The 18,345-nt window shown below is 38.3% G+C and overlaps 2 protein-coding genes and 1 pseudogene across 3 annotated transcripts; 1 reads left to right on the forward strand and 2 right to left on the reverse strand.

The window, feature by feature from the left end:
- Positions 1-3,267: 3,267 nt before the first annotated feature.
- Positions 3,268-6,391, reverse strand: LOC129304165 (RHOMBOID-like protein 8). Its single transcript, XM_054943854.1, has 6 exons — positions 5,730-6,391; positions 4,656-4,819; positions 4,384-4,547; positions 4,039-4,301; positions 3,799-3,922; positions 3,268-3,660 (listed from the first exon to the last, which is right to left on the reverse strand). The coding sequence occupies exons 1-6, from the start codon at positions 6,119-6,121 to the stop codon at positions 3,538-3,540; spliced, it is 1,230 nt and encodes a 409-aa protein (XP_054799829.1). The 5' UTR covers positions 6,122-6,391; the 3' UTR covers positions 3,268-3,537.
- A 1,436-nt stretch (positions 6,392-7,827) lies between these two features.
- Positions 7,828-14,544, forward strand: LOC129301920 (uncharacterized; annotated as a pseudogene).
- A 762-nt stretch (positions 14,545-15,306) lies between these two features.
- Positions 15,307-17,591, reverse strand: LOC129304085 (probable glycerol-3-phosphate acyltransferase 2). Of its 2 annotated transcripts, none has more exons than XM_054943724.1 (3): positions 16,862-17,591; positions 15,844-16,736; positions 15,307-15,568 (listed from the first exon to the last, which is right to left on the reverse strand). In XM_054943724.1, the coding sequence occupies exons 1-2, from the start codon at positions 17,447-17,449 to the stop codon at positions 15,849-15,851; spliced, it is 1,476 nt and encodes a 491-aa protein (XP_054799699.1). In that variant the 5' UTR covers positions 17,450-17,591; the 3' UTR covers positions 15,307-15,568; positions 15,844-15,848. The 2 variants fall into 2 exon arrangements, with proteins under 2 accessions (XP_054799699.1, XP_054799698.1); XM_054943723.1 differs by having other exon boundaries at positions 16,856-17,591.
- Positions 17,592-18,345: the final 754 nt, after the last annotated feature.

Below are 18,345 nucleotides of genomic sequence, written 5' to 3' on the forward strand. Positions count from 1 at the left end.
ATATGGAATCGAGCCCAAAATTTGCAACAAAAACCTTGAAATTACTTTGTGATCCAAAAACTAATTATTCAGCCAATCGTTGGCAAAAAAATATTCAGCCAAACACGCAGTTCACACAGAGGGCATAATAGATGATGATAATCCGAAACCTACGAGACGCTTGACAGCAACTTTGGGAGTAATGAGACAGGGCAACGAAGATCCTTGCAATTCCAGTATTTCACCTCCAATTCCACTCTCCCCTCTGCCATGCCAAAGATTCGACGCCTCCCACTCCATCCCTTTCCATTTCTAACGCATCTTTCCATTTCTCGACACCTTCCCACTTTCTTCCCACCTTCGATTGGCCACTTTTTTTTGCTAAATTCCACGCCACTCCCCATGAACTTTCTGCGGCATATGAACAATTAAAAAAAACAAAAATTTCTCGTCAATGTTAGCGGTCAAAGTGAACAATTAAAAAAAAAAAGATCATGTCAAACAGTTAGTCTGGTTAATGATGGGATAAAATTGCATTTTTTTTAAAAAATTCATGATGACATTGTTTCAAAAAAAAAATTAAGATACCATGTGTTGAAATCTTTTTAGGAAATTTGTACCCTTTAACTCTAAGGTAATGTTTGAAAGTTTTTTTTTAAGATGAAATAGAATAGAATGAGATAGTTAGCAGCTTTATATCATTGTTTGGGAGAAATTTTCAAAAAAGAGTATAATGGTTTGGGATGATATTTAAATTATCTCTACCCATCATCAACCCATTTTCCTCGACTCCCTAATTTAGAAGGTCAAGGATAGAATAATATAATATAAATAATATTTTTATAAAATTATCCTTATCTTTTTATCTCCTCTCACTCTTTCTACCTACCGTTATCTTAAAATTGAAGAATATAATTATATCTAATTCAAATATATTAACTTTATAATTATTTTTAAATAATGATTACATAAGATCGTTTATTTTTCTAGTGAAACTCCCGAACAATAAAATATTTCATTGCATTTCATTTCACCATATTTTACTCTATTAATAATCATTCTCTTTCATTCCATTATATACTCCGGAACATACCTTAAAACTAAACAACTAGACAACAATTGTATTCTCAACCCTTCTAAAGCAAAATATTTCTTTTCACTAGCGCCACCTAATAATCAATCTTACTAATTACATACTAAAAAGTTTTACTTCCTATTTCATTCAATAAGTAATTTAATTCATAAAACCATAGTAAATATTCCGCAGACAGTCAAGTTGTGCATTTATTTGATTATTTACCTCCAGCTCTTAAAAAATTATGTTGACGAATAATGAATTGGAGACCCAACTGATAACATAAACTAAGAAAGCCACTAAAGGTATTTATACAGTAGCGAAGAATGCGAAAAGACAAGAAGAGATGTTATATTGAATACATTATAATATTTTGCCGGGAAAGAATGAAAAGACACATGGATGGATTAATTCCAAAAATACTTGAGGGTAATGGGAATAAAGAGCGAGTGTGGGCGTGCAGACAGGAGCATACCCCACAGTGATGTATTAAATGGGATGGGTTTCCTAAGTACGTAAACGTAAGTCGGCAAAAGCAATGGTTGGCCAGCATTACCGTGTCAATTCCAGTAGGAAATTTGTAAACACATGTAAATAAGGGGCCTACGTGGGACTGGGTTTGCCTCTGTGCTCGAGAACGCGTGTGAGCATGAGAGGAAGCAAGTAGCACATCAGTATTATGATGAGAAGAAAGGACCCAATGATCGAATTTATTAGTGTATTCCGTAGGTTTGAGTCTTTAGACGATGGTCCTATTTGACCGGCAAGCCTTGATGGTGAGAGGGCAATAATGCTTTCGCACTTGAGGATTCCCTCCCACTAATGCTGCCTTTTAGTCCCTATCTCCTGCCTTAAAAGGGGAGGCTCATATAATTATAAGAGTTTTGGGAGAAAGCTTAAAAGCATTAAGCACAGCATTTATAGTAACGTGAGGAAGGGGACGGTGCCTGGTGGGGGTAGGCTTTTATGAACTGGGGCATCTTATGGGGGCTTTTTATTTTTTTATATGCCAAGTGAGCTGTGTTGTAACTCCCTTTTTTCATCATGATTATTGTGGTTTTGATATCTGAATTCTCCTTCAACTTGTAAACTGTTGCAATTCCCAACCCCTTACCTTACATAGCATGCCACTCACGAGATGCCACATGCTCCCGAACAAGCGGCCGCCACTCGCTTATTTATTTTGTTATATGCTAAATACACCATGAGATTAAGCTTGATTGACAATTTTGCTAAATTTGTTGTATGTTGCTTTTACGCGGAACTTCTGGGCTTTTCCTTTTTACGGATGAGGACAAGAATAAGAAAGGGCGATCCCGATGGCATCAAATCATGGGTCAGGGAATTTAGAACCATTGAAATTGTTTAGAGAGGGGATTTCATCAAGTCCACTCTCAGTACATTAAGAAAGTGGAGGATGGAAGTGGGCAGAGACTGATACCACCATAGGATGCACTGTTAAAGTATTTGAGGGGCTATTATTAATGCCTTTCGGCCGGAGGTTCGCTGGTCCAGTGTGTATTTTTCTCAGCCGACAGTGCAAAGGACCAATTAAAGACTTGATTGGCTTTGGCCGAAATCAATCAAGAGTGGAGCCCCTTCTCCTATTTCTCTATATACAATTAAAAAAAAATTAGAAAAGAATATTGCTTTAATTTATTTTGTTTTTTGTTTCCCGGGGCAGCTGGTTTGGCCATGAGTAGGATTAACAAAATGGGACGCCACTCTGTAGTTATATAATGGATCTTAGAATTTGCAAAGGATGCTTTGGAACTTTATGCGCAGAAGCTGTGAAGGCAGTACAAATGATTTGGGGGTGGGAGATAGGCCCACGTTATGGATTGTAAAGTTTTGGACTTTGGTGGGTACTCATTTGCAGCACCCTGCCTCAAACTGTAAAGGCCGCGGACTCCACTCCAGCTCGCTCACTATTTCCACACGAAAAGCGGCTTCTCTTCACAGCTGCTGGTGCTCCGATCCATAAGGGGTTCCAAATGAATAGTTTTGCTTTCAATTAAACCAAGAATTAAATGTATGTCGGTTGGAGGTCAATATATAATAAAGGCATAAATATTTTGAAACTTATTAAATCATGGAAGAGACGTCGAGGAAAGCAAGGGCATCCTTTTCTTGTTGCAAACTAATTAGGTGGAGGATGCAGCCATACAGGCCGTTTTTTGTCCCTGTCATAGTTAGTTACCTGACAGAATCGGAATTTCATTACTGCAATCAATGATCTGAATGACATTAGGATTCCCGATTAGAAAGAAATGAAGCGAGTTTATTTCTTCCAACTTCAACTTACAATAAGCATGAAAAGACTTCATGTTCATGTGGTATTCGTGTTCAAGAAGACAGGTGCAGCAAATTGTTACATCAAACTAGTGCAAGTTCCCTCGGGGCTCAACTGATGCCGTCAACTGTCCACCTATTACCGGTACGGTATATATGGGACCAAAGAGTATCATATGGTACAAATAGCCTTATAAGCATATCAGAGTGCACAGATCATTCTTTCTTGCCCTAGAAATATTGGTATAAGGAAATATCCTGAAGTTGCCATTCCTCATGCAAGTCAATGTCAACTGTGCATCGTTCATCATAGTCTGCATTTGCAATTGGAGAATATAAACTAGCGTTAGCATGAGGCATCGAGCTTCTGGAATTGACACTTTTTATTAATCTCAATGAAATGCATCTGATATTGTTTTTGTTTGGTGAATGTTAGTGTAAAATCCGCAGACCTCGCAAGAAGTTTCTATGTTTTGGCAATGCCACCTAGAAGGAACACAGTCAAAATATCGGCACCCCTCGCAATAGTCACTGATGTTTATACCAAAATGAATTGCTACAACACAACCTGCAACTCTGCAGACAGATGAAGTTTATTAAGACACGATCTATGATGAGAAAATGACTCGTGACAGAAGGTTCAGAGCCATGCAAACTAAATAGAAATACAACAAGAGAAAATAACGGCATACATTAGGCTAAGGAGAACGAGAGAAACAATTCTCATTATTGGTCTATCCAGATTTTGCTTCAGTTTTAGCTTAGTGTAACTTTTGAGACCATAATCAATGAGACCTCCTTTATTTGGAGCTAGCTGAGGGCTGACTAAAAGTGCAGATCCAAGAAGAAACCCAGATATAAAACCCCCTGTGCTTGAAAAGTTGTCTACGTAAGGCAGCAAGCCGAGGGCGAAATTGAACACAAACACACAGACTAACAGTGCACTAACTGCAATCTGAATCCAAAAAGAAAATATTATTAATTCTCAACCTTTGCAGGCCAATGAGCAGAAACAATGAACTGGGGAGTACAAAAACCTTATTGGTGAAATATTTCCAGTTCCAAATAAGCGTTGAAAGCATGGATCCTAATAATCCATACAAAGCACCGGAGGCACCAACAGCTGGAATGTTTTGGATAAAAAGAGAAGCCACCAAGGAACCCACGAATGAAGACAGTATATAGATTATCCCAATCCTCACTGCGCATAAAAGGTCAATGACAAATTTAGCATTGCAATTGAATCGAAAAATTCCTACTTGTGTGAGTTTAATCAGAATTAAACACTATAAGAAACAGCAGATTTTACGTGGTCCAAACTCCTGCTCTAGGTGAATTCCCACAAGAATCATACTGCAGATATTGATGACAAGGTGGATGGCTCCAGCATGCAAGACTGGAAATGTGAAAAGACGCCAAGTTTGTCGATATTCTGTCAAGAAGGTTCGTCGAAGGGCTCCCATTTCATCTAACCTGCACTGGCATTAGCTTTGGTTAAAACTAGCATAGACATTTTTAATGAAGAAAAATTTATCTTGCACTCAAATAACAAACTATGTCCCCTGGAAAAGAACACTACCAAAGCTACTTCAAAGAGAAAAAGATTAGCTTCGCTGGGATCATCTTTATATATATCTATCGATTCTTTGAAGCTTCAAAGAGACAAGTGTACGTCTTTGATGAAAAAAAAAAAAAAAGAGAGAGACAAGTGTACGTACAAGGAGAACTAACGAACAAGCTCACTAATGCAATACACCAGTAAGTCACTGCAGTTTGAATAAGGTTCCTCACAACAACACTTGTCTGCCTTAATCTCCCTTGGTACCAACAAATAATTTGGGCAGAGGAAACTTGCTGCAAGAAGTGTACTAGTGTGCTCCCCTTTAAAAACTGCATATCTGCTTGGTGAAATAGACACTACTGCCCTTTTATTAAAAGCAAATGATAGACTTTACAAGTTGCAATATACAGTTGATCAGATTATTGAACGTCTGTCTTATTGTTTATGTTGCGCAAAATAATTAGAGAATAAGGAAATTGTTGCTTTATCATTGTTGCAACAACTCTTTTACTACGTGCCAAGCTGTACCCGGTACTTCACCAAAGTGGTGGTGTCAAATCCAGATTCTAACGAATGATTTCTGGAATGAAAATAAAAAAAATTTAAACTGCAATTTGGTCTCTTGCACGTAATAATGCTAAAAAAAATAGAACAAAGAAAAGGAAAGAAAATAAAACTACAAATTAGAGAGAATCTTTCAGGGAACTTAAAACTGATGAGACGATTTTGCTCAATCAGCAAAAGGCAAAATCAAGAAAGTACACGCAAATTAAACATGCTAAATAAACTCAAAGACTGCTTGAAAGGATCGTAAAGACTCACTTGGACTCGGAAGGACCAAGCAAGGGATTCTCAGAAAGAGGCTGAAACGATAATCTTCCGAGGTCTTTGAGAATGCAATCACCGTGAGAGTTAGTCCAGCAGTCATTGACGAGCATGGTGGCTATGAAAACCCCAGCGTGCAAGATTACGAAGACTGAAACCATCCAAGTGTCGCCTCTGCGCCGAGAGCCAGATTTGAAAAAGGGAATCCTCCATTCTTGGCGATCATCGGTTATTTCATCAGGCAATTTGGGGAGTGTGGGCTTGACATCAATTAATTCATGTTCCATCCTAAAACTGTCCGCCGATGATTTTCCAGGAAAATGTGATTTGCACAGCGAGAGCTTGACATCACTTAATTCGTGCTCCCGTGCCTTGGAACTTTCTGTCATTTATTTTTCAGGAAAATGCAAGATCGTATACTTGAGTGAAGAAAGAGAGATTGAAGTGCGCACTCTATAAGCAACAAGTCGCTGCCTTTGCAGTTGCAAATACAGTCCAGCTGTCAGCACTCGGCAGGGGGCCTCTTCGGCAGTTCGATTTATTTAGTTAGATACGGAGACTAGTTACAAGAAGTCGTTGGTTTTGGCGGCAAAGGCGCTTTTTTCATTTTTTACTTTATTTGTTACAATATTCCTTACTTGCACAGGCAGAACTGAGGTGCAGCGGAGGCGCGTCTGACTCCAGATCAGAACTCTGCGTGTTCGGTTCATGTCCGGTTCAAATCCCTAGAACATTCGCTTTATTTTTAAGTAAACTTATGTCGATATTTTTTGAACCGAATGATGTGGGTCTACGCCCTTTTCAAAGTCCCCTTCCAGATCCCCGTAAAAAATAAAATAAAATAAAAGACAATTAAAAAAGATAATACTGAGGCTGGGCTAGAAGACCGCATATACGCTTTAGCTATGAAGCATAAGGGCCCAAACCTAAATCCAAATTGAAAATGGTATAGTGTATTGTGCGGAATACGTACAAAATGATCACACTCGGCCCACGAAATTCCCGCTCGTCTGAAGCCCCGGCTCCCATGTCCTCAATTCAATGCATGCCATGCTGGCGTTTCAACTTCGTTACAAAAACCTCTCGATAAATCCCTCCTTTTTCAGTTACGAACTCAACAACTTCCAACCAATTACACCCCGTTCCCGTAACTCCTTTCACATTCTCCCCCATTCCTCCCCTGATCAAGTTCTCTTTGCACTTTGCTGTTCAATTTAGCGCCAAATAACGTCACATCCGTAAGTTCTTCTCATTTTCATATTGTTTGTTTCTTTTCCTGCTCTCCTAAATCTTGCTTTATACTTCCTTTCTCTCTGTACCATTGACGTCTACAATTACGCTCTACACTCTACGGGGCATTTGGCAGATGAATTCGGCTTACATTCTTTTCCATCCCTCTTTCAATTCTGCAGCTTAGAGTCTCTTTCTGAGAAACCCGACGAAATGGACCAAGGAAATCTTACCGCCTTTAATTTGTACTACCTTTTTGCTGTATATCTCCCGTGCTTGTAAAGTTACATCGAGTCCTGTCACACAGCTTCTGTACAAAGTACTGGCCGTTTGAACATATTCTGCCAACTTACGAGGTGTACACACTTTAGAAAAGTAAGCGTGTGCTTTTGGTTCTTACTGTGCTTACTCGAACGCTCTGATGGTGTATGAATGTCTGTTCCTTGACGCTCCTTTAAATAAACGTGGAAGGGTTATTTAAGCTTTTTTCTTTCACAATGCCTGTTCTTTCGTGGCTAATTTACAAATTTACAAACAAGACAGATCATGGAAGTGTAAGGAACGTAATTGGGGTGCCATTTCTTGTAGGATATGCTTGTTAGCATTTATAACATTTGGAACGTCTTTTTCTGCATAGAAGCTTTCGTACTCAGCATACTCATTCAAAGCTGCTCTAAATGTCATTAAAGCAGATCCATTTGTCATTGGTCAAGAGAATGATTTTGATGATGTTTGGATGCTCTGATGATTAGTATCAAGAGGAAGACATTTATTTATTTCAATTTTCCGGATTACGTGTGAGAGAATAGCATGTGAAAGGTCTGAGGTTTGTCTTCCTGACGTACAAACTCTTCTTGTTCACCCCATGGAACAAAAGGCACGGGAAACACATGGACTAAAATCTCAAGCTGTTGGACAACAGCAAGCAGATGATTTAAAAATTCAAAATGAAGATTTAGGCAAACCAATGGATGAGGTAAAAACTCAAATAATTGTCTGTGATGGTCCTCCTGAGTTGGACAACAGACAGGATGATATGTCTTTTCAGACAAGTGAGATAGCAGACTTGAAGTTTAAAACTTCTGAAGGAATGGCAGACAATGTGGTTGGAAAGTCTGAAGTTGCTCAGAGAATTGATGAGGTTAAGGATTTGCGATGTACATCTCAAGAAGAAAGTTTAGAAACCAGAACTGTTATAGATGACTCATGTTGCAAGGTGTCTGAGAGTGCTTTCCTGAAAACTGAAACTCAAAACGAATTTGTCAACATTGTTAGACAAGATTACTCTAGTTACAAGGTTGATAGTAATGTAGCGAAGTCTGATATCCAAGAAGAAAATGTGGATAAAAGGTCGTTACAAAATGACTTGACTAGAGAGATGGCAGATACTAGAAACCTAGAAACAACAGAAATGAAGCAAAAGGAAGATGACTTCCTAAGTGAGGATAGAAGTTTGGAGGTTGTATTTGATGGAAGAAAGGATACTGAAATGGAGGCTAGGAGTAGCAAATCTACTTGTCCTTTGGAAGCTGATCGAGGGAATCACGGTGTAGGTCAGAAGAGTCTGATAGCGATCTCCACTCTTCTGGGTTACCTTTCAGGTAAAAGAGACAAAGGTTCTATGAGCATTTCTGGTGATGAGGGTAAGGGGGTTTCAAAATCACCAAAAGACAGTGAATCAAAAATGGTTTTGGAGAAAGCAGCAGAGAGACATGCTTTGAATCCCATAAATTCTCCTAAGATATCTTCTGATGTTAGTGTGGAGAACAAAACTGAAGGGCCTCCACAACCCATAGCCATGAAGGCAAGGGTTATATTGTACACAAGATTAGGTTGCGTGGAGTCCAAAGAGGTTAGGCTATTTTTGTACATGAAAAGGCTCAGATATGTTGAAATCAACATTGATGCGTACCCTACTAGAAAGCTGGAGCTGGAGAAGATTTCTGGTAATGCTTCTGTTCCAAAGGTGTTTTTCAGTGAGGTACTTATTGGAGGCTTGAGTGAGCTAAAGGCCTTGGGTGAGTCAGGCAAGCTTAATGAGAAGATTGAGTTTCTCATTACTGAAGCACCATCATTTGAAGCACCATTACCACCGCTTTTTGGAGAGGATGATGTATCCAGCAGTCGAGGTCCAGATGAGATGGCTTTAATTGTTCGAAAAATGAGAGAATCTATTGTTGTTAAGCACCGATTTTGGAGAATGCGCAGGTTCACTAACTGTTTTCTTGGGTCGGAAGCTGTGGACTTTTTATCAGAAGATCAATATTTGGAAAGACGAGGGGCAAGTCTGATATTAATTCTCAACCATGTATCTAATACTAATACACTACCCATCCTGAATCATAATTATTTGTTGAATAAATTGGCAGTCAAAAACAATAGTTTCCAATGATAAAAATTTATGGCCTATTGCATGTCTCGAAATATGCAACTTTGTTAATAATTGTGGATATGGAATTTATTCTTGAGAATTGTTGAGTTCTTGACGTCTTGTAAATCATGTGGAATGCAAAACGACATTGTTTCATTTAATCCAAGCTTTAAGATCATAGCTATTGGATGACAATTCCATTTAATATTTTTATTATCAAGCATCGGCTTTCTGTTCTATTTAAGATTTTTGATTTCAATAATTGAATAATGGCTTGTTTTCTGTTTTGTTTTTCTCTTCATCCATTTCTCAATTAGTTGCCAAGGGGGGGTTCTTGTTATATGAAGGGTGTCTGATGTACAATTTGATGTCATAGACCTACTTGTTTTTGTTTTATGTGAGTCTCTCCAGTGGTGATTATTTTCATTGCACGTGCTGGTTCAATTATTTTATATTGAATTCTTTTTCAGCTACTAACTAATGCCTGAATGTTCCTTTGGGGACATCCGATAATACTAAGAAGGATGCAGATTGTTTTATGACTTCTTAAAAAAAAAATTGTCTGTTAGACTAATTCTTATCGCGGAAGCCGGAAATTAACTGACATGTCTGATCTGTCAGATATGTGCATGCTCTGTTTATAGTCAGGTTCACATAAATTTGAGCACACCATTTGGTTCGGGCGTTGGACATTTCTGTTATAAGGGGATATGATAATGTGGGCCTTGCTAAACGCCGTTAAGCATATTAGTCGTATCTTCAAAGTTTCCACATTCCATTACATATCAAATCATCGACTGAATAGTTTAACTGAATTGATTCATACCATTAATAGCTTCATTACACGTTTGTTATCTATTCTAATTCTTATCCGGTTGTATAGGCTGTTCAATTTGCACGAAAGCTTGCAAGCAAATTAGCAAAATCTATTTGAGGATGGTAATCACTCGTATCGATTTTTAGACGAGGATCCAATTGTGGCGTCTCAGTGTCACAACATTCAGAGGGGCATAATCACTGTGAAGCCCAAGCCTATAGCAGAAATTGCATCAAGGCTGAGGTTTCTATCCCACGCAATGTTTGAAGCTTATGCTTCTGAAGATGGACGTCATATTGATTACAGAAGTCTCCATGGAAGTGAGGAATTTGCAAGGTTTTCATAACCTTTTTTTGGCCGTACCACGCAACAGATTACTGCTGTGATTTTTTTTCTTATTTATTTATTATGACTACAATTATCACTTTAGGTATCTGAGAATAGTCGAGGAGCTCCAAAGAGTGGAAATATGGGAGATGTCTAGAGAAGAGAAGCTTGCTTTTTTTTATTAATCTATACAATATGATGGCTATCCATGCAATCTTAGTATGGGGTCATCCAGCCGAAGCACTTGAAAGAAGGTAAATGTTTGATGATTTCAAGTATGTCATAGCTGCGTGTACCTACTCACTTTCATATATTCAAAACGGCATTTTGAGAGGAAACCAGCAACCGCCATATAACCTTATGTAGCCATTTGGTGCAAAAGACAAACGTTTCAGGGTAAGTTATGCTCCTGCTCGCATTCTGAATGCTATCAATCTCGAAAGAGATGTTTCTTTAAACTAACTCATGGTACTGGCTCAATCAAGGTTTTCGTGAGTGTATCATTGGTGTCGTTATCTAGACTATTAGGCCCTATTTGGTACATGAGATTGAAAGCTAAGAACTGGTATTGGGATTAAAAAAACCCAACTTTTTATGTTTGGTATGAATCTTTAAGCAATCTAAACCCAATTCCAATCCCACCTTACATGGGATTATTCAGTACCACCCACCCCCTAGGTTTGCAAAATCATTATTGGAAATGAAAATATCTTGACCAAATTGTCTGCACCCATCTCTCTCTCTCGTGTCTCTTCTCTTCATGCAACAAAATCGCAAGCTTCGATCTGTACGTTCCGATCTGTACACTCCGTCCAGCTGCCATGAAATCCTCTTTTCAAGCTCCGATCTATATGTTGCCTTAAGCTCCGATCTATACGCTGCCAAGACATTGTGAAGGAGGAAGAGACCCAGGTGAAGGAGGAAAAATAAAAGTCAGAGAGACGCAGCACATCGATGAAGAAGGAGATGGAGGAAAAGGAAAGATCAGAATCAAAGATGTTGTTGACTTCTTCCAAATCTGTTGCATTCAAACCTGAAACTAAAGCTGCGCTGCCATAATGATTGCCGTATTCGACTGCTTCCAGGCCTCACAAGCTAGGTTTTTTTTTTGAATGCAAGGGGTATTTTAGTCTATTCATAATTTATGTTTAATTTTAAAATAAAATAAAAGTAAGTATTCCCTACACATATTACTTCATACCAAACATAATTTTAAAGTCTCATTCCTACTCCCACTCCTACTACCAATACCAACACCAGTCCCAATCTCAATCCCTTTAAATTGAAACCTACATACCAAACAGGGCCTTAGGTCATTTCTATGTCAATGAAGGGCTTTATTTTTGCCCATATCTTCCTACCGTGATGTCCGTCGATTAGTAAGCCTACTGAATTGACGCTCTATTCTTATTCTTCTTTTTAATGTGTTTCAGGCAGCTCTCCCTTATCCTGAGCCTCTTGTTCATTTCACTTTAGTCTGCAGTACCCGAGTTGGCCTTGGGCTGTGATGTTATTCCCTTGGAGACATAGACAAAGAATTGACGGATGCGGGCCGCAAATTCATAAGAAGTGGAGGGCTAACGATTGACCTGAATACCAAGGTTGCATACTATCAGGGGCTAGTCTTTCGACCCCTGCAGCATTTAGGCAATCTCCACTAAAAGTTACCAAGTAAACCTAACTCGTAGAAAAAGAGAATACTTGGCTAAATTGAGAAAAGGAAAAGCTTGAGAGCAAATGATATTTGAGAAAGTTTGAAAAATGTGAGAGTGGTATTGCTTTGAGAACTTAAGATTGGTTACAAATGAGAAGGGGTGAAGTATTTATAGACCTCTCCTTTGGATCTAGAAAGTTCTCACCTTCTTAATGGACGGTGGAGATTAAATCGATTCTACAGTTACAATTAATTCTTTAGAATCTTCTTCTAGATATTTACAACAAATATCTAGATATTTATATGAAAATATCTAGAGTCAATATTAAAATATTGATGTTAGAGTTGTGTATACTTCTCTAAAATGTTCTTGCACTTTCTAGCACTCCTAAGGTTATTCGGGAGCCTTCTGGAGGATTTTGGAACATTCCGGAGCTCCTTAACCTCATAAAAAATCATGAATGGTGACAATATGCTAGTAAGATCCTTAAGTGGTGAGCCCCTCTATATGTAGATTCTGAATATGATTGTTGACTTGACGTGGTATTTAGTAGGGAGTAGGACTTTAAACACACACCTCATAACTAATTAGATACTTTCTTTGCTGAAACATTTTCAAACTGCTGAAATGTTTTAAGTAATATCTTGGAGATATCAGCAAGTAGATTTACATGATACCAGAATTTTCATAACCGAGTAGACAAGTTGGATTTTGCTGTTCGTTGTTGCAATTAAATTGAAATTTTAAAGATATTATGAACATATTCTTTGTTCCAGTTTCACACCCAAAAAAATTGAGGGAAAATGTTAAAAACATTAGTGAAAAAACACATTTCCTAGGCTAAAACACGTTAAAATATGAATAAGAAATCCCCGTAGTGTATATATTATACAAGGTTGGGATTTGGGAACAGATAACCTGATTCATGCCCACGGCTTCTCTCTAGATAGTCATATTTAATTTCATTTTTGAACCTCGACCACTGTTAGAAGTCAACTCCTCTTGACGCATCTCCATAAATGTATTTGCACTAAATCAAGCAGGAGGTTCTAGCAAGTTTTAGAAGGAGCAATATAGGGAGATGAAGCTGCTGCAATTGGATTGAAAATCTGAAGGCAAAATGATTAAAACAAATGTATGAAAACAACCAGAAATATCCGGAAGGGACATGAACATTTTATTAGAAGAGGCCGTGAGCAAGCTAAAAAATCGTGAAGCATGAGAATTGCCCACCTTTTGTCTAATCTAGCTGTAAAGGCTTCAAGGTTCAAGCCACCGCGTGTATGACTGTGGATGACCGGGTAAACGAGATTGAGCATGGCCACGTAGCACGAGGGGGCAGAGCGTATGTGGAAGTAATAGCTATATGCTTGTGCAAGTCATTAGGGGGTTGGTGAGATGTCATTACATTGTGAGTGTTGAAAATAAAATAATGCTAATAATAATTAGAGTAATTACTGAAAGTTCCAGTTTTGTTCGATAGTCAATTTATTTTCCTGAATCCCGTATAACTTAAAAAAAAAAAATTTGCAGACGCACCAGACTTAAGGCAAGTATAATTCAGTGTAGCTATTTCAGTGTAGTGTGTGGTGGCAAAGCTTAGGAAGTAAAAGTAACAGAGTTTGTGCTAGTCTTGAAAACGTTTAGGGGACAAATTACGTTGTAAGGAGATTAGATTTGAGATAGTAATAAGAATGCTAATCTTGCTCTACGAGTTTTACCGCTGTTTTATTTGGGAATTCTAAGTTAGATTTTTTGTATTAAAATTTTTGGCTGTAAGTTAAAGTCAGATAATCATGATTATTTTGACTCGATTATATATGATCTTGATTTTGTTTATTATTTTAAAATCAGAAACCCCCCTCCGGGGGGGAATTTTCTTCATGTACTGTGAGCGGGTTAGAAAAAATTGTCCTTTTAGTTTGCTATGTATAAAAAATTAATTCAAAATTCAAATGCATTATTTCCGTTTGTGGTAAGACGAGTGCCAATATATCTCGATAAATTTGTAGGGGATAAAGGATCATGGACAATTTCAAATGCACATGTGTTTGGTGAATATTCATGATCTATGGACTTCTATACAACGTATGAAAAAACTTTACCCCGCATTCATTCACTATTCTCGTTATCTTTCCAATGTTGTTATGAAACGAAACAGGTGATTGTGTTGGGAGGTGGAAGCGACATCTTAAGTTATATTGGGGATTTTTTTTTTTTTTTTTGGCTTATGGAAATGATTTTGCTTATTGATTCAGGTTTAGTTCAGATTTTGGTGATAACGAGGCGGAGGTGCTGAAGCATGTGTCCAATTACATGAATCCAGCTGACTCCACAGCGTTAATGGACCTGCTTGCCACTTCTGAGTTGAAGATCGCTTATCAGACTTACGACTGGGGTTTGAACTGCTAGGTAGGACAGTAATGTGGGCTCTCAACTTCGTCGATACTCAATACAACATAATAGGTTCGTACCGATTCATCCATCTATGCAAACGTAATGCCATATGCTCCATTTTTTTTTCTTTTCCCGCGTGCCTTCATTACTTATTTCTACTCTCTCCTGTGTATCTACAATCTGTTGTCGGTGTAGATATTAATTAAATAATGCAATTCATGGTTTTTCAAATCTACCCTGGCTGCCAATGCCATTAAGCGCTCCAGCTGCTTTTGCAACCGACGTTAAAAACTAGTGTTTTATAATCGCATCTAATGTAGTTGTATTTATCATTTTAGACAATCCACCAGTTGTTTTCTATACTAAAAAATGACATTTGGAAACTTTGGGACTTTTAATTACACTTACTAATGGTAAATTTTAGAAGTTTTAAAGTTGGACCAAGATTTTGTGTGGAAAATAGCATATATTTTTAGTGGATAAAAATGCCCCGCTTTGCTATGGCAAAACTACCGTTGTTGATGCCGGCATTACTGACGTAAACATCAAATTTCTCTTTAATTTTGTCAATACTTATTTCAAAATGTTAGCATTTAGTTTTTTATTTTTTTAATACTCATTTTTTTTATTTTATATTCAATTGGTAATCTATCATGTGAAAATATTAGTACTAAAAAATTAAAGATAACTTGACATTTTTACAATTTTCCTTGCTTTTTCAAGTGTAATCAAAAGTAACTTTAAATAACCCCATCTAGTGCTAAAACAATAACAGTGCATAAAAGTTCAATTTAATTTAGGTTTAAAAAATAAAAAAGGAAAGCAGTTGAAAGACCATCCTAGTGTAAACCTGAAAGGCCACTTGTTTCAATTTCCATTGTCTTGTTGCCCCTGTTGGCATTACAAGCTATAGGTATAGCCACATAACACGGTTTTCATTTCTAATTCACTAATTATATCATGCTGAAGTTGGCGTATATAGACGAATGAAGCAAAAGCAACCCGTGCCCCGACTCCATTGGACTTTTGAAATTCTTCCCTGCATTCGCATCAAGTGAGTAAAAAATAAAAAGGGATGCTCCAACAGATCATATTTAACTTCGATTTGATTTAATTACAATTAATTTAACACTCTTTATTTTAAGATTATACTCTACTTCTTAATTCAAATTTGGTCTGTTTAAAGATGAGTAAAATAGGCTAGAAGTTAATTGATCCATTGAAATGTTATTTAACAATGACATTTTTGTTTCCTGCCCTTGGAGTTGATTTTTAATTTCCAGAGGGGTGTTTGGGGGGGAGGGCGAGGCTGACCTTGTCTAGTGACCTGGCTCCCCTGAAGGGCGCTTGCAGACGCCGTCATGTCCCACAAGAGTCATATACTTGTCTTTCCTAGTGAAGCTGGTGCATGCAAACCCTAAAGCCTTGCCGATCTGACTTTGCACGTAATTGGCAACTTCAATCCTGGATTTCCCACCTGCCTTACACGTATTACATGGCTGCAATCTCGCCAAAATCTTAACACAATAGTTAGGCTTTGGGTTCAGAAAGTAGTAAAAAGGGTCCAGAGCTTTATTCCCAGAAGCTGTTGTCCCGTAGAACATGTTAACCTGCACATCCACAGCAACAGGGACAATATCATCGGTCAGCTCCGCAAACAACGGACTGAATCGTAGCAAATAAGGTTCCCTGCAAGTGGTTCCCTCCGGACACACCACAAGGCTTCCAGAGCTCAACATCTTCCCCATTGTCTCGCTGTCCTTCTCTCTGTCTCTGGTTAATCGGATTGTCCTGATTGGGGAAACGAGCTCGTTGAATCTACTCAAGCTGTATGTGACAGCAGAGAGGGGCTTGTTTATAACATACGAAATATAAAGTGGGTCGAGTAAAGTTCTGTGGTTGCACACGTACAGCGTGCCCCTTTGCTCAATTTCTTTGTTCAGATATTGAGGGTAGTGGGATTTCGATAATGTGGTCCTTGCGCCTAAAAATGACAATATTGGACCTGACACGTTGAACGGCAGTGATATGCCAACCGTGAATCTGAGCATGCAGAGAACCAGCCCGAGTGGTAACCACATGAACAAAGCTAAAGAAGACAGAGGGGTTGGCCTGAGGGCTAATCTTCCATCGTGGAAGATCACTGGCTTGGGGTATCTCTCCCTTGGAAGGACTTCCCAAGTTGTTTTCTCAGCATCACTCGCCTCCTGCACGTAATATCTAATGCTTGTCATCAAGAACCAAAGAGAAGAGAGGGTCATAGATATATATACATATAACAGGGAGTGAGGGAGCTGATAAATGTCCGTCTGAAGAAGTATATTACCCTTACCTCCTGCTCAGCGTTCATGGTTTGGCTACCTATGCCAACAATGCTGCTGGAATCTAGGAGGGATTTGTTATGTTTTTTCTCCTCCTGAAGCAGTCCCAAATAGTACCCATGGAATGACTTTATCTCTCTCGCTACTACAGCATCGACTCCTAAATACTCCTTCAGAACGCATTCAACCATAACTCTTGGCATTTTACTTGTCGCCACCTTTCTCTCAAAACTCTGAACAGCTTCAAAACCTGGACGCCCAACATCTTGTAAGAAGAACTTCGGAAGAACAGAGGATCCAATCCTGAATGTGTCCTTTTTAATCCCAAAGAAGGTCAAGAAAACCATTATGTTCAGCCCCACCTGGCTTTCTTCTCCAACCAGCCACACCAGAGGGTAAGAAAGTAATAAAAGGAGATATCTTAATAAACCGCCCGCTTCAAAAGCTACGAGCGCGAAGTAAGGAAACAGTGAAGCGGATCTCAACATGGTGCCCTGAAAATCGAACACTAGTACTCTTTTTGACAGCTTTCCGGTTTCGTGAACAAGGGAAATGGTTTCCATGGCGCTCTCAGCGTTCTCCGTGTAATGGTAAAACATTGACAGGAAAGGTATAGAAACCAAGAGAAGGTAGATTTTATAATTTGTCACAAAATTTCTGCCCCATTTATGAATGCTAATCACACTCTTCAGCTGTCCCGAGTCTCATTGAAGTCTATAGTTTGCTTCATAAATCTCACAACATTACATCAATTTATGTGGAAATTCTTTTCCTCTTCAGAGTAAGGAAGATAAATATGCACTTCTCAGCACCTAAAAAATGTTGTCAATTAATCATAATCAATTTTCTGATTTTTTTCATAATTCAATTTACGAATGAAAAAGAAGAAAAAAGGGATTTGAAAGAGAGGTGATTAATCCAATGCGCGTCAAGAAGTTTTCATAAATGCAACTTTTTGGGTGAGGGGTAAAGCTGGTATCTAACGCGCAACTCTTGCTTCCTGCTAATTAAAGTGTCCAGCTTTTCTACCAGTAATGGTACGGACTCACAACTATTGGAATTTACTATTAGTCACCAAACAAATAATGGCATTCATTTAATTTGAAAGAAATGAATCTATTTTTGTTTTGTATCAGTACTGTGAGACGCTTGAAGATGGCGAGGCGCACGAGCGCGTTTTCCCATTAAGTTTGTTCAAGGCTATTGAACAAACCTAATGAAAACCTTATATATGTATTATTTTGGTGGCTACACTGCCTCTAATTGTTCATTTTCGCGTTGCTCTTTAATGCTGTTTGGTTTTGGTGTTGTCCCTTAGATTTCTCGTTTTTATTTTTATTTTTTCTTCTCTCCTTAATGACTCTAGCTACCACTCAATTTTTTCGGTCAAAGGTCATAATCAAACATTTAAGTCACACCATATGCTCTTATGTGTAGGGCAGAACCACATTTGGGTAATAGTGGACATGTGCATCCCCTCATTTTAGAAAAAATC

The sequence above is a fragment of the Prosopis cineraria genome, unplaced genomic scaffold, assembly GCF_029017545.1.
Source record: "Prosopis cineraria cultivar Desert tree isolate PC_DT_omini unplaced genomic scaffold, ASM2901754v1 PC2, whole genome shotgun sequence".
NCBI classification, from domain to species: domain Eukaryota; kingdom Viridiplantae; phylum Streptophyta; class Magnoliopsida; order Fabales; family Fabaceae; genus Prosopis; species Prosopis cineraria.

Bases quoted from the DNA above. Each gene is read 5' to 3' on its own strand.
- LOC129304165 (XM_054943854.1), bottom strand. From the start codon at position 6,121: ATGACAGAAAGTTCCAAGGCACGGGAGCACGAATTAAGTGATGTCAAG. The intron at 4,820-5,729 runs GTGAGTCTTTAC...ATGCCAGTGCAG, and splicing joins CTTGGTCCTTCCGAGTCCAA to GTTAGATGAAATGGGAGCCC. The intron at 3,661-3,798 runs GTCTGCGGATTT...TTGCAAATGCAG, and splicing joins ACATAGAAACTTCTTGCGAG to ACTATGATGAACGATGCACA.
- LOC129304085 (XM_054943723.1), bottom strand. From the start codon at position 17,449: ATGTTTTACCATTACACGGAGAACGCTGAGAGCGCCATGGAAACCATT. The intron at 16,737-16,855 runs GTAATATACTTC...TATTACGTGCAG, and splicing joins ACGCTGAGCAGGAGGTAAGG to GAGGCGAGTGATGCTGAGAA.